General features: G+C 32.3%; 2 protein-coding genes across 3 annotated transcripts; one reads left to right on the forward strand and one right to left on the reverse strand.

The window, feature by feature from the left end:
- Positions 1-1,651: 1,651 nt before the first annotated feature.
- On the forward strand, positions 1,652-9,479 carry LOC144852292 (uncharacterized). 2 transcript variants are annotated; one of them, XM_078710076.1, is made up of 3 exons: positions 1,652-3,007; positions 3,303-3,397; positions 8,917-9,479. In XM_078710076.1, the coding sequence occupies exons 1-3, from the start codon at positions 1,945-1,947 to the stop codon at positions 8,926-8,928; spliced, it is 1,170 nt and encodes a 389-aa protein (XP_078566202.1). In that variant the 5' UTR covers positions 1,652-1,944; the 3' UTR covers positions 8,929-9,479. The 2 variants fall into 2 exon arrangements, with proteins under 2 accessions (XP_078566202.1, XP_078566196.1); XM_078710070.1 differs by having other exon boundaries at positions 1,653-3,007; positions 3,303-3,407.
- A 1,330-nt stretch (positions 9,480-10,809) lies between these two features.
- On the reverse strand, positions 10,810-16,153 carry LOC144852307 (putative protein 2). The gene is made up of 5 exons (XM_078710086.1): positions 16,027-16,153; positions 15,334-15,434; positions 14,715-14,802; positions 13,277-13,399; positions 10,810-12,646 (listed from the first exon to the last, which is right to left on the reverse strand). The coding sequence occupies exons 1-5, from the start codon at positions 16,093-16,095 to the stop codon at positions 12,521-12,523; spliced, it is 507 nt and encodes a 168-aa protein (XP_078566212.1). The 5' UTR covers positions 16,096-16,153; the 3' UTR covers positions 10,810-12,520.
- Between the last annotated feature and the right edge of the window lie 34 nt (positions 16,154-16,187).

Consider the following 16,187-nt stretch of genomic DNA (forward strand, 5'->3'; position numbering starts at 1 on the left):
GATTTAATAACTTCAATACAATATTGTAAATGTTCATGTTTTAGTACTGTGAGAGGTTTTGCCAAGTGCGTACAAAATGTGAGTGTTATCGTCTTTTGTACGCACATGCGCGCTTTTCTGAAAATATAATGACATAGGCCTAATTTATATTTCTGAAATTCTCTGCCATATGTAATTCATAGTGATAAATATTAAATAAGAATAATAAATAGTAATGTCAAAAATATGATATATTAATGTATCTAGCATTTGAATTACAAAATCAGGACAAATACTTCATCTTTATGTCTTTGTATCGACCTCAGGTTTTTGTATTAAGTTTTAGAAACGAATTCTCATTTGGCTTTCTCTGAACGAGAAAGGAATAGTGAGATTACACCCTTCCCGGCTATAAATAAAGTAAAGTCTTCAATAAAAATTACAACTTGTGTCCCTTGGGCTACATTTTTATTCGGTTTATAACTTATTTACGAAACTCAACTTACGCATCTATCTAAGCGCACTCCCACCACCTATGTTGTAATCTCAAGTAATATAAGTCGTAGGCCTAATGCCGGCTTATAATTTTTGTGTACATATTATATTGGAATATTTTTTTTTTTTGTAAATAGAAAAAAATTAATTAAATGGACAACGTGTGTTTGGAGTAATCCTAATTACGCAGGCCATATTAATTAGTGCCCGGTTTATCACTTGTAAATATTAAACATAAATAAACGTTATGATTATGTTTACATATTTCAATGATATTAATTATTAGATTCCTGGTATGAATGGTATATTTGTTATTTTCTTGTAAAATATAACGTTATAAATAATAAAATGTTTAGTACTTTTTTTATATAGTAGGGCTTATATGGAAAAGTTCGCTCACGAACTTAGTGAAGTTTCTCCATATTGCATTTGATAATTTGCTTTATATTATTACGAAATGTTACGAATAAATAAATATCTTTAGTACAATCTATTTTGTTTACTAAACTAATTTTCACAATATTACATGTGTCACTGTTATTGTATCAACATAACCGACTATATTATATTAGGCTATACTACATTATGTAAGTTATAGATTCTTTATATCCTACATTAAATTCTAATAAAATCTTTAAATGAAAATATATATACGTTTTGAGAATTCGTTGATAATGCTTTTCTATTAAATAATAATCGAACAATGTTAAAAGGATATACGGCAAATAGCAATTTCAATAAAATGTTATATCAGATTATCGAAATAAAGCATCCATTGTTCCGCCGGTTGTCCCCAATTATTATGTAAATGTCAAAGGTTATGGGGCCGATTGATGAGCAGATGAAACATGAGACAACAAGGGCTCATCACATATACCTCTAAAAATATCACATGATCCCGCTCTAAGTTACAGAAAATTAACCTAGTTACATGCATTATGACATCTCAAATCAAAGGGGAGTAAAAGCGGTAGGGTCAACATTTGACCCGATTTCTATATGTGTATGTTGTAATAGACTTTAATAAGTTTGTAGGGGTCCAAATGGAGTCAAACATACCACAGAACTTTTAGTTAATTTAAAAGACATACATTCCAATGTTATAAACCAGAGGTAGATAGCGTTTCAATGAAGACTGATGATTTAAAGTGTACGCTTCTATTACCATTTCACCAAACCAGCGACGATAACGCAGAAACTTTTCGATCGAAGTAAACTTTAAAAACAATGCGAAAGTTACCAAACATGTGTACGTAAGGTTTGTATATATTATGTTAATGAGTTACGCTTCGATTGCATTCCAGATACATTTGCATATGAATTAACCACGTAAACACGGTTACGTATTCTTAGCCATGGTGGACTTAACATGCCGATGACGGTGATTTAATTGTTACGTTTTAATTGGAATATGTTTACGGGTTTTATCTGATGTTCAAGTGTGAAGTATTCTAATGTTGATTGTTTAAAATGCATTCCATGGGCTGGCAACATCAGCCGGTGAATGGAACGTTTACACACGGTACAACCGAATCACATACTCAGGGAAATTTTAACATAGGTGTAGGCCCAGCTGATTTTTATTGTCGAACAGCTAGTTATGCTGACCCAACATCGTACACAGGTGACGTTTACGAAAACTTCTGGGAATCAATTCGACAACATTACCCTACAAATAGTGGATTGTATGGTATCAATGAACATGGGAGTACAAACGAAGCGAGTACTAGTTCTTTGGGCAATCAACAACACTGTGCTGTAGATAGCAATTATAGTAGACAATACGGAGGTGGGAAATCACGACCTGTGATACGCGACCCACCGCCCGTGTCTCGTAATATACCTAGGCTGCCGTTTTCCTCTGCCTCTAAAGATTACAGTCCGGTTGTTTTACCTACGATAGCAAACACAGACGTACATCCACCGGTATCGGTTCGACCTATATCTGTGAACTTAGCACCAGCTCAGTATCAACCACCTATAACAATCCCCACATACCCCCAACCAAACGTGTTTACTATGCCGAGTGTGGTTCCAGCCCCCACGTTCGCAGGGCCTAGACAATTTGTACCCGTTGGTCTTCCAACAACATCCCTATTCAAACCCCCACCGCCCGTGGAAAACATTCAGATTTACAGGCCTCAACATCAGAGGGTTGTACCTCGTTCGTATCATAGTACTAGCGTGAGAGATTTACTTAAAGCCAAAGCCAGGTTCTCTAACAGTTACCGCTTCTCACCACTAAGGTGCACCAAACGAGTTAAGTCAATCCGAGCAAGGGCTGCCCAGGCGGCAAACTCTGAACTAAGCAAGTCGAACTCTGAAAAAAGAAGGGTGGCTAACGCCAGGGAGAGGGAACGTGTTAGCAACTTAAATTCGGGGTTTGAAAATCTTCGCAAGCATCTGCCAGGTATCGAAAGATCCAAGAGTCGAAGGTGTAGCAAGGTGGATACCCTGCGTTTTGCGATTGATTATATACATCAGTTGGAACGGACGTTATGGGAGGACGACATGAACCAAAATCGATCGACAGGTTAGTAAATACTCTGTTACCATGGCAACGTAAACACACGGGTTACGAAAAATTGTGGCTATTTGTCCGGTATTACGGTACTATTATCCTAATTCGGGAGAAATAGACACATATATATATTTTTGTCGCTTACAAAAGTCAAATAAGGGTTGAGAAAAAAACATCATTTGATAAACAAATTGTTGTATTTTATAAATCAATAAGATGAGAACATTTAAGATATATGAAAAAACAAATGAATTTTTCCAGGCCTACGTAAATTATTTACATTTTTAAAACTGTGCTGTTCATTCAGGTATTAACCGGGATGTAAATATATGGCACGTTGTTCCGGTGAACCCTGTAGAAGGCAGCCTAGCGAATCAAGTGTCTGGGTACAAAGCTTATCAGGTAATACAAGGTAGGTAGAAGCTATTATGGTGTGGTGGGAGGGGGGGGGGGGACCGTCTTGAATAGTTGTTGGGTTCGGGTGGGGTTGATATTATGAATGTTGTATTTTTTTACAAATATAATTTACAAAGCGATAATTACAAGAGAATGTTTAGTATTATGTTAGGTCATCACACTTTTGTCTTGTATAATAAGAAACAAATTACCCCGAAGTCACAAAATATCTCAAATTAATTTATAGACAGGAAGTAAACGAAACATGAACGGTTTGAATGAATTTAATGAAGAAACAATAATGCATTTATTTGTTGAATTATTTAGAATAATATATGATGGGTAATTGGCGGCCAGGCGGTAATGTAAAGACGGTTGTTTTGCCTTAAAGCAGAGACCATTGCTACGAAGCGCCGTTAACCACGGGCTATGATACAACGCACCTGCGCATTGCACCCCCATGCGAATACTTACGATCATTCAAATAATCGTTCTAAAGAATATACTATAATGCGCGTTTGTGTTAAGCGCAACTCTTTTTATTTCTTAATTTTAGTAATATTTTGAATTAATAAAATAATTGGTAACGAGGAGCGATAATATTACAAATTTTTGCCGCGAATCGTTACTGTTATAATCGGTTCAAAGAATATACAATAATGCGCACTTGTGTTGAGCGCAGCGTGTACATTGCGCTAATGCTTGGCATAATTATTATGCAACACATTTCGTTAACAATTATTTGTATATTTTATGTTTAGTTTTTGAATATTGGAATATATTGGAACAGTAATAACAACAACTTAATAACACAACTTTTGATAATTCATTTTTTTAAAATTCAACATTAAACAATTCAAGAAATAAAGAAGCGTATACATTTAAAATAACTTAAATGGTAACACTAAATGAGAACTGTTTCAGGGATCGGAAAAAGATAATAAATAACAAACAGTATCATTACTAAAATTATTATGTAGGCCTAATGTTTGTTGTTCATGTTACCTAAATGGAACACCAGCCGCCATGTTTCAATCGCACAGCTGTGCGTCTGCCTACCGCAGATGGCCATATTAACGAATACATACCACAAGTAACCTCTATCTAAAGACGCGACCGAAAAAACGGAACCCAGAATTAATAGAGGAATAAAGAGGAATAGGTCAGAAAGACAACAGATGTGAAAAATAGGTTCCGCAGGCTTGCCGCGAGTCATTTTATGTTTTTATAAAAACACAAATTGATCGAAATTGATGAAAAAATTACCCGCAAACAATCGTGGCGCTCTTTCTCCAGATGCGTTAAGTTATAAGTCAATATGTTACGATTTGATTGGACAGTTCGGAATTCGTAAAATTAACGAATTTTTCGTTTTTGTCATCTGATTATTTTTTATGGTATGGAACGCCATTGTTTGTGGTCTTGCTTTTATGAAATTTGACAGTTTGTTTTTAAATTGTAATAAATAAAAAAAATAATAGCGTCTTTATTGAGCATGCGTTGTATAACAATCGGTTCACTCATGCATGTAACTTGTTTAGTACCAAGGTACTTTATTCAGGTTTAGTTAACTTACTTAATTAAGTTTAATGGATCAATTAACGCTAAATTTGGTGGGTAGTAAGTAACCAACTTTCCCGGGTAAATAACAGTACTAAGCCTGAATGGTACACCCATAAAGACGGAGTAATTTCGGTTTATAAAGATACGTACATTAGTATAAACTATACAAGTAATGAAAACAAAAATATAACTCAAAACTCATAACTTCAAAATAGTTTAAAATATAAGGGGAAAAATCCTAAAATTATATTTCGATTATTACAATATTGAGAGTATATTAATCAAGATATTAAATAATATTTTTAAAATAATAATTATTTAATATTATCTAAAATATATTATAAGATATAAGATATAGGCCTATATTTATTCGTCCAATAAATTTTTGAAATTTGCTTTAATAACATATTAAAATACTTTAAAAACAGAGCTAATAAAAACAGTAAAAATAAATCAAATTACGTAATAGGCCTAAAAGAAAAAAAAGTTATATATTTTAGATATTACAAATGTATTTGAGGCTACGTTCGATTTTTTATTGTACATTTCGTTAAAGAAAATAAATCATGTATTATACGGTATCCGTAGTAGCAATAATTCGATATAAGTTTTGAAATTGGAAAATGGTGGGGGTAATCGTAAGCCAACGAATAATGGTTATTTATAAATAACTAGTAATTCTTAGACGTAATGAAAACAATCTAGGCCTATGATTTAAAATATAAATAAATAAGAATTTAAAAAGTGTAATATTTTTAGCTTATATAGCATCGTAAAATATTTAGAGTTCACGTTTTGTCACCGAAGTTGTTTCTGCAACTATTTTAGCCCACTTTGAAAACAGTAGGACAATGTTGCTTCAGCATTTTGACGCGGTGTTTCGAATTGTATGCGTTAGAACCCCGGTGGTTTGCTAGGCCACAAAGTTAGGCCGTTAAGCTTTCGACGGAAACTTAAGCGATTTCCACACCTGTCTCCCGGAGCAGCCTGCGCCGCGTGACAGGTTTAACACTCATCCGCCCTGCTGAGATTAGAGGCAGTATAATTGCAACTAATTTGCAAGAATTTGTCGACCATAGATAGCTGTTGCCATTTCATCTCATAAATAAAACTTCCAGAAAAATAATAATCATTTTTTAAGGCAAAAGTCACATTTACCTTGTCGATTTTTTTTGTATAGGCCTAAACATTTAAAGATAGCAACTAACAAATACCCAACTATAAATAAACTCAACGTCACACGACAAACTCACCAATATTCAAAACAAATTATTGACTAACTTTCGTGTAAAACAATCATAATACTCGCACAGGCTTAAAACGTAAACGCCGGATTTATTACATTATGAGTGTTGTTACTTCATGATTGCATAAACGAATTCTTCTAAATCTTCAAGAAATTCAAATTATTATCATTAGTTTTCGTTTAATAATATAATGAAATTAATAGATTAATAATATAAAAGTTGAAAGCCAATGTATTTAAAACAATGTTTAATGTTCTAATGTTAAACATAAATTATTTCTAACGCATTGAGGGCGCTCTGTATGATAGTAAGATTTTGTTACTACCAGACAGCCAACTGCATTGTTGTATATGAACAGAGCATGCGCACGCATGCGTATTTCAATTTTTCAAAGTAGTCTGCCTTTTATGAGCACGTAGTGATGAGGACATCTTGGCAACTGACGCGGTGTTTCTGAGGCGTAAGTTGGAATATTTTGCGGTGTTAGCCTTAATTCATACATCGAAAATCTCTGGGCGCCAGCGTTCCTTATTAACCTTTAAATCTCAATCATTAACATGAAATTAAAAGTAAATCAGTATTCGATATAGGCTAGTGAATTAGCCGACAAGATAATTGTGATACGTCTACACAATTAATAAATTACCTGTAAAAATACACAACTCGTGTTACCTCATGGAGTCTTATTCTGGATAAACAAGGAAATCTATACGAAAGAAATTTCGTTTATTGGCGCCGTGAAGCTGAAAAATAATTACGAAACGTTAGCTTCTATTTATAACATATTACGTTTATAAACAAAGAAAAAAGTGTTTCCTTTTTTGGTAGTTGCATCTAACTTATGCTTCTATCATATATTGCGCTAATCGAGATAAAAAATATATACCATTGGTATTACTATACAATTATTTCAAATCATGTCTTTTTTTTTATCTAACCTTCTATATATAATTATTTTCATTAACGTTTGAAACGTGTATCAATGTTGTACTAAACTAAAGAAAATGAAACTGTGCTTTTGACTTTTGCATTGTTATGCCATTGCTAATGACAAATGTATGGAGGTCGATACACAGAATTATTCCAACCAGTACTTATGAATACCAATTCAACAAGTTCCACATGCCAACAACGACAGTAAAGCCATTTCTACTCTCAGCTCAGACCGCCAACGTTGAATAAAGAAAAGACAATTGGAAGCTGACCTAGGGCAAGACTACCCTGTCCTCAGCCTAGACACTGGGCCTCCCCCGACACAGGCACGCGACAGCTCCCCGTCAGACCTTGCCCAAGACGTTGGCATCTCCCTTCGGATGGCGCCTCCGGGCCTAAAGTGCTACATCTACCATGCATCTTTACCGCAAATTCGTCGCGTGTTCCTTGCCTACAGTGGTCAGAATACAATGTAAATTCCTTGTGCCAAACATGTCCGATTGTGTACATGACGCACCTGTGGACTGTACCTCTTAATTGGACTCGGGGTAACTTTGTTAAACTTAAATCAATTGGGCGGAGACAGCAAATTCTGGAAAACAAACAAAGTCGTCAACTTAAATTTCAAATTGTCAAAAAGAATTAATCAAAGTATAAATTAAATTTAATACATACTTTTCATTTTTTTCTTTTAATAACATATTTATACACCCATTACATTGATATGCGTGTTACAATTTTCTTAGAAACAAAAAGAGTAGCAGTATTTAGCATTGCCAAGATTAGTTTAAAAAGAAATGCATACCATATATCCAAAGGCCCCTATTAGTTTGTATTTATTTCTAAGTTTAATTGTTCTCAACGAACAAACTTTAGAAAACAAAAGTCATTTTATAGGGCTACAAAGATATTTTATATTTGTCAATGAACGTTTTTTGAATTAAAATGTTAGCTTTTTGATGTCGTTATAATCTTGCAATTTTTATTGTAAAAACTACGGCAATTCAGCCTTCGGCCGCGAATTTATTTTACTTACCAAGTAACGTTTATCATTCGAATAAAACTAATATAAATAAGTAAACAGATTTTCTGTTTTAACACAAAGGGTTTCAAATAAATTATCGCTAATGTACAGGACAATGCATAATTATACAAGCATATTTTCCGGACAAAAAACTGCCTACTATAGTTACTATAGCCTAATTGTATTCGAAATAGGTGCCTAAAATAGGGTTTTTACATTCCTTGACAATTCCTCCTCAAAAGTCTTTCTAGGCCTAATTCACTCGGGTTAGACACAAAAACAATTGGCAGACAACCAGGTGGTATGAGAGCGTTGACGCCGGTCAAAACTCTCGGCCTAACACGTTCGTTTATTCTGTCGATTTCCTATTTCGTGCAAATACCGGAGCCTATAAATTTGATATGTCTCCCCCGATTATAAATATGCATTGCGAAATATGTAGGTAGGCATATTCATATACAAATTATGTTTATTTTTAGATTTAAGTAGGTTAGTATTGCTAACAAAAAAACCAACAAACCTCAAAAAACGAGGTTAATTTGAGTAAAATTACCATGTAACGGGTTAGTGGACCTTCATGTTTCTAGAAACCCATATTACTCTACCCTTCCTTTACATTGCACCATTCGTTTTAAGGGGAAAATGTAAGATTCAAGATTCAATAAATGTTATTGTTGGATTGGTGGATTTTTAAATAGGGTGTCACAAAGGAGGTGTATTGTCTGTATTTGTACTTATTCGTATAAACTTCTTTGTAGATTTACGGATGAACTGTGAAAGGTGATGTATGGGCAAACAGTGGTCGTGAAGTAAGACTTATACGAAGAAGGCATGGACGTTAAGCAACCTAATGTGGTGGTACCTCGATATATACAATATTGGTACGATGAAGTACAAATGGTGAAATACACAAAATATTGTACTGCAAGAAACGTTACTCTTAGAACGTCTTATAATTAATTTGCATGAATACAACATATTTAAATTTTTAGTATTCATTTATGATGAATGTAGCCCAACTGGAGCTACCGTAATGTGATGAATGGCACATTGTACGAGAAGCGTCAATTTAAAAGTTTCCTTATATATATATATTATATTTTGTTTTATTTTTAAAAGAATGAAAAGAAAATCATTATATTACAAATTTAGAAACGAGATCAATAATTAGAATATTTTACGTTGATATAGAATACTTTTAAACTAAACAAAAGAATATATCACGATTATGATCAAATAAGATTAAGTTTTATGGTATAGTAAAGTTATAGAAATGCTATAACAGGCCTGCTCTATACAATAAAAAGATCACATACAGTATAGCTAAGTTCTGCGTTTAGTAACTGTTGTTTTTGTTCATTTCATTTCCATTTATTAAATTATTTGCATATAAATAAAATATACATAAACAAATTACCGCAATTACGTCACTAAATATTTGCAATATTGAGAAAGTACTGTTTATAAGCATTTGGATGGGCACAATTGACCACGATATCGACTTATTGAATGTAGTTTAAGGTAACATGCGCATAACAGATTATGCGATTCTGCGCATTTGAAATTTCCGAAAAATGGCCAAATTTTGACCTTTTTATTTTTTATATAACTAGTTACTATGGCTCTATAAGATGTTGATAACACAATATATCCGCATATATGGCAATATTATCGCATAATTATTGAATTAAAAAAATTGGATATTTTGGCAATTTTTCGAAAAAATGCCAAATTTCGACCTTTTTATTTTTTGATATAACTAGTTACTATGGCTCTATAAGATGTTGATAACACAAAATATCAGCATATATAGCAGTATTATCGCATAGGCCTAACTATTGAATTTTAAAAAGTGGATATTTTGGCAATTTTTCGAAAAAATCCCTGTACTATAGTACAGGAAAATTTTCAAAAAATGGCCAAATTTTGACCCTTTTATTTTTTGATATAACTAGTTGCTATGGCTCTATAAGATGTTGATAACACAATATATCCGCATATATGGCAATATTATCGCATAATAATTGAATTTTAAAAAGTGGATATTTTGGCAATTTTTCGAAAAAATCCCTGTACTATTATAGTACAGGAAAATTTTCAAAAATTGCCAAAATTTGACCTTTTTATTTTTTGATATAACTAGTTACTATGGCTCTATAAGATGTTGATAACACAATATATCCGCATATATGGCAATATTATCGCATAATAATTTAATTTTAAAAAGTGGATATTTTGGCAAATTTTCGAAAAATTGCCAAATTTCGACCTTTTTATTTTTTTGATATAACTAGTTACTATGGCTCTATAAGATGTTGATAACACAATATATCCACATATATAGCAATATTATCGCATAATAATTGAATTTTAAAAAGTGGATATTTTGGCAATTTTTCGAAAAAATCCCTGTACTATAGTACAGGGAAATTTTCGAAAAATTGCAAAATTTCGACCTTTTTATTTTGTTATATAACTAGTTACTATGACTCTATAAGATGTTGATAACACAATATATTCGCATATATAGCAATATTATCGCATACTTATGTACTCAAGTACGCCCAAATTGAGTATATGGTCCAAACTTCTCCTAATTTACAAATACATACAATATGAATTTGTTTTTTTGAAATAAAATAAATTTATTGCTAAAAGATACTGAAATAGATGTGAAAACAATAGTTTTCAATTTATTGCACTGTCTAGAAGGAATTATACTTTATCTGGACTAATGAACAGTCAACATTAATCAACAATCAAATATTCTTAATCTTTTTACACTTGTTAAACTTGAGAAACTATATGTTATTTGATACTTTAATTTGTTACCTGAAATAAATGTTTTATAATAATAATAATAATAATAATGGAAATTTGTAAAGCGCAAGTATCCGTCTAAGACGCTCACTGCGCTACTGACATTATTACCCCAGTCATTTTGGATCAAACACGTATGGAAACATACTCCCATAATGCAGCTAGTAATCAGCGCAAAGTTGTGTCTTGATCTAACCGGGTACCCATTTATACACCTGGGTGGAGAGAGGCAAACGTAAGTAAAGTATCTTGCCTACTGATACAAGCAATGCGGCGAGAGTTGGATTCGAACCTCGGTCTCGCGATCAGTAGTCCAACATCCAACACACTGCGCCACACGCCCTTACGTATTTTGAATTGTATTATGGTATATTACTTTGCAATTTATTTGTTTTCAAACTTGTTTGAATAGAAAATGTATTAAAAAAAATGCACATGATAATTGATATGGATTTTGTGCTTTTCCGAAGTTACAGAGCACCAATATTTAAGCCATAACATAAGTAATTAAAAAGATTACAAGGTACGGCTATTTCTAAATGTTTGCTCTCTCTCTCCTCTTTTTTTTAAACTTAAAAAAGTTTCAACCTAGACTATGTCAACTATTTTACATATACATGGAAATACACTTTTTAAAACTGTCATTAGGCCTATCATTAAATGTTCTGACTCAAATGTTACCAAATCTAGGTTTTGCAGAACATATGAGATAGATAGTGTAGGTATCTAAGGAGATCTGTACAAACATGTTTGTATTATACAGGCCTATCTTAGAATTAATCATAATTTGTATATAGATTATGCAAAAAAATACATTAATATATCAAATATATACAAGTTATCTCTATCTTATATCACGGTTCAATTAATACACTACAGATTGATATTTTTTTGTAAAGATAATAATTTTAAATCTCTTATAATATACATATTGTTATTAATGTTCATACCAAAATATACAAATTATGTCCGACAAAACAATGCAGTCATATTAAAAATACAAATTAAAGTTTAAAAAAGTTAAATAGTAAATTTATAATTAGATGTTGTTATAGTGGTTGGTGATGTTAACCATTCAAGCCCAAAAACATTTCATTATTCAGAAATAATATTTAATTTTCATAATTTAAACAACCAAAATTGAGGGCGCATGTCACCTTTGAGCCTTATAACCTGAAGGCACATGTCAGCTTTGCCATATAAAACTGAGGGCGCATGTCATGTTTGAGTCTTATAAACTGAGGCTGCATGTCAGCTTTGTGCAAAAAATGTGTTTTTTAAACGATTTATTTTCCTATCACAATCACACATAGTTTATTGCTTGCCATTACTATTATATTAATCTATATTATTCTTCTAATGCATACTATTTTTAAATATCCTTTAACAAAAATAAAATATGTTTGTGATTTTGTTCAATTTAAATTATTCAGTATCAAATTTGACTGACTGTCTTTATTCAAAATCAATGAAATACTGTAAATATGTATTGCCAGAAGTATTATTGACAAAGTTGATAAATAAATGAAATATTCAAAATAATTAACTTAGCAGTGTATGTCGTTGATAGATATTTTGACGCTGTTCCTTCACTTGTCTTTTCCATCTTTTCTGTGCTGATTCCATTCTTTGCATATAACCTGCTGTTGATTCGTTTGTTCTTGCACCCTACCAACAAAAGATAAATCGATATTATCAGTAAATAAAAAAAAAAATACTTTCAAAATGATGTATGGGGAAAGAAATGTTTCTTTTATCAAAGATTTAATTAATTAGAGTCTTGTAAATGATTATGAATTAAGTATTGCATATTTCCTCAAATATTAAACAAAATCAGTTTGTAGGCTCTTTTCATTAGCTATCTATTAATTTTTAATTTGTGTTATATTTATCAAACTTTTACAAAGGAAATACAGTTAATTACTGAAGATAAACTTTTATGAAAATGTAGTTATAAATACAATTCTCTGTACAACAAATTCAAGTATATAAAGAGCTGAGAAATATTATCAGAAATTGAATTTATGGAAATTAAATTAATTGAATGTATGTATGTGCATTTTCTGTATTGTTATGTACATAATACTAATACTGGTAGTTTATGGAGGAGAGGGTTGGATTTTAATCAATAAATAAATTACCAATGCATGAATAACATTACAAATGGTAATAACAAGATCTGTTGATATAAAGTTTGAAAGTCATGTTTCTCATGAACAACAGTGAATGGAAACTTGCTATAGAAGAGCATTGTTTCTGGTGTGAAAAGCAAGGTGAGACAAGATTACTGTACTGTACCTGATAGAGGTGGAATTGAGGCTGGTCTGGTGCCGATTTTAAAATACTAGGATCATTTATTATCAGAAATATCATGTAAATCAACAGTAATCCCAACAATGCTATGATGAACATTGTCACAACCTAGAGAGCAAAACAAAAACAAAATATAAAACCTAGTACAGTAGTTGATTTTGAATCAGAAGAACCTCTAATAATAGGACACCTTCGGGATCCAATAAAATGTCCCCATAATACTGTCCCCTGTATAGGGGCTGGCTGTAGTGTTGAAGCATATATTGCCCCATGTTTGTTTCACAGGAAAATGTCCTCTTTTATATGTGTCAAAACTAGGGGAAGTACAGATCAAGTTAGTAAATAAGTAAACTAGAGTACATATTAAAATCATAAATAATGCATATTATATATAGACTAGTCAATCTTTTCGCAGATAAATTAGAGTACCCAAGACTAGTACTACAACATACAATTTGATGTTGAGTGGGGCTAGTAAAAAAACTATATTGTTTACTAGCCCGGTGGTCTACCGAATGCATACCTCTATTATGGTATTTCATTATAGGCTAGTCAATCGTTTCCTAGGTAAATTAGAGCACCAAAGCACATACAGCACAGTTTGATGTTGAGTTGGGCTAGTAAAAAGACTATAATATTGTTAACTAGCCCGGTGGTCTACCGAATGCATACCTCTATTGTTACGGTATTTCATTATAGGCTAGTCAATCGTTTCCTAGATAAATTAGAGCACCAAAGCACATACAGCATAGTTTGATGTTGAGTTGGGCTAGTAAAAAGACTATAATATTGTTAACTAGCCCGGTGGTCTACCGAATGCATACCTCTATTGTCATGGTATTTCATTATAGGCTAGTCAATCGTTTCCAAGATAAATTAGAGCACCAAAGCACATACAGCATAGTTTGATGTTGAGTTGGGCTAGTAAAAAGACTATAATATTGTTAACTAGCCCGGTGGACTACCAAATGCATACCTCTATTGTTATGGTATTTCATTATAGGCTAGTCAATCTTTTCCTAGATAAATTAGAGCACCAAAGCACATACAGCATAGTTTGATGTTAAGTTGGGCTAGTAAAACAACTATATTGTTTACTAGCCCGGTGGGCTACCAAATGCATACCTCTATTGTCATGGTATTTCATTATAGGCTAGTCAATCTTTTCCTAGATAAATTAGAGCACCAAAGCACATACAGCATAGTTTGATGTTAAGTTGGGCTAGTAAAACAACTATATTGTTTACTAGCCCGGTGGGCTACCAAATGCATACCTCTATTGTTATGGTATTTCATTATAGGCTAGTCAATCTTTTCCTAGATAAATTAGAGCACCAAAGCACATACAGCACAGTTTGATGTTGATTTGGGCTAGTAAAAAGACTATATTGTTTACTAGCCTGGTGGGCTACCAAATGCATACCTCTATTGTCATGGTATTTCTGCTTTCATGTTTACACTCACAGTTTGCACATTCCGTTAAATCCCTATTCATAATATTTAAACAGGTACTGTGTGAAGAAAAAGAATTAAGTTAAGTACAGCATCACAATTGTTGGCAAAAATTACTGTCAAGTGTCTCACTACTATATGAGGCGTATAGACACACAACAGATCACTAACTGTGATTTCTAAATCTCCAGAAGTCTTTTTCAATATCCATCTTACTCTTCCTTAAAAATAGTTAATAAAATGTATATTTTAAAATGGTGGGGCTTCCATGAGGCCGTATGAAAGAATACACCTACAATATCACAACGCTCTCAAATGGCCAATTGATTTTAATCAAATTTTTGAAATTTTAAATCCCTTTTAAAGATATATAAATGTTATTATTTGTTATATGTTCTGAGAGTCTCTCTAATGATCAGCTTCAAATGACAAATGCAGGAAAAAAATTAAAAAATAATTTTGTACAGAGCATAGTACTATAATAACAATCTGAATTGATGTACACTAGTGAGATAAAGTGAAATTTTAGGTTAAAAGGCTATCTTGAGTTATTTTGAAACTATAATACTGTATCATATATTATAATTTACCAAAATTCAGCTTCCACATTAACAACTTTGACGTCAATTGATTCATTAGCATTTTTCTTGGGCGGACAGACACATTTGCATCTTACATCTTCAAACTGAGCCTGGAAAACAAATTTTAATTTCGTTTTTATTTATATTCCATATTACATTGAAATCCTTCAATGAAAAACTATGCACCTACTGTACTACAATTTACAAATAAACACGCTGCAGTACACTGGGTATCCATGTTAATTAATGTTTGTTTATCACAGGGAAGAGTTAAATTAATTTTAATATCAATAAAATATAGTATATTTTAATACTAGCCCAGTAAGGTAGGCCCTCTAGCCTAGGACAGTACTGTGTATGTTGTGCCTAAATAATTGTAATAATTATATTTTATTTATTTTTAAAATGTTCGTACGGTATAATAATATAGATAGGGACTAGCTAGATGGAGGAGATTTTAATAAACAAACTTGAAATTCGCTCATACTAGCACGGAAAGAAGGTTTCAATAGACCACAATTTCCTAGGCCCAGTCGTGGCTACTCCAGGTCACGATGATCCTTCCCACCACCAACTACACCGCACAACAACAGCCCACCACGGCACCATCATCATATAAAAAGATTTTTGTTCGGCCTAGCTTTATTATATTTTACCAAGCCTAGTATTTTCACATTTTTTAAACTGAAAATAGCTCCTTACCATTGCAGTATTTGATAATACAATTATACAAAATAAAAGAGACAATCTAAACCCTGTATAATTGTCCATCTTTGTAAATGTTTTGATGAAATGAAATCACGAGATTGTAATATTTTTTTGTTGTCTTCCCATCATGCAAAAAAAAAAAGAACACCGCCCTC

This window comes from Antedon bifida, chromosome 1, assembly GCF_963402885.1.
Source record: "Antedon bifida chromosome 1, ecAntBifi1.1, whole genome shotgun sequence".
In the NCBI taxonomy this organism is placed as follows: Eukaryota; Metazoa; Echinodermata; class Crinoidea; order Comatulida; family Antedonidae; genus Antedon; species Antedon bifida.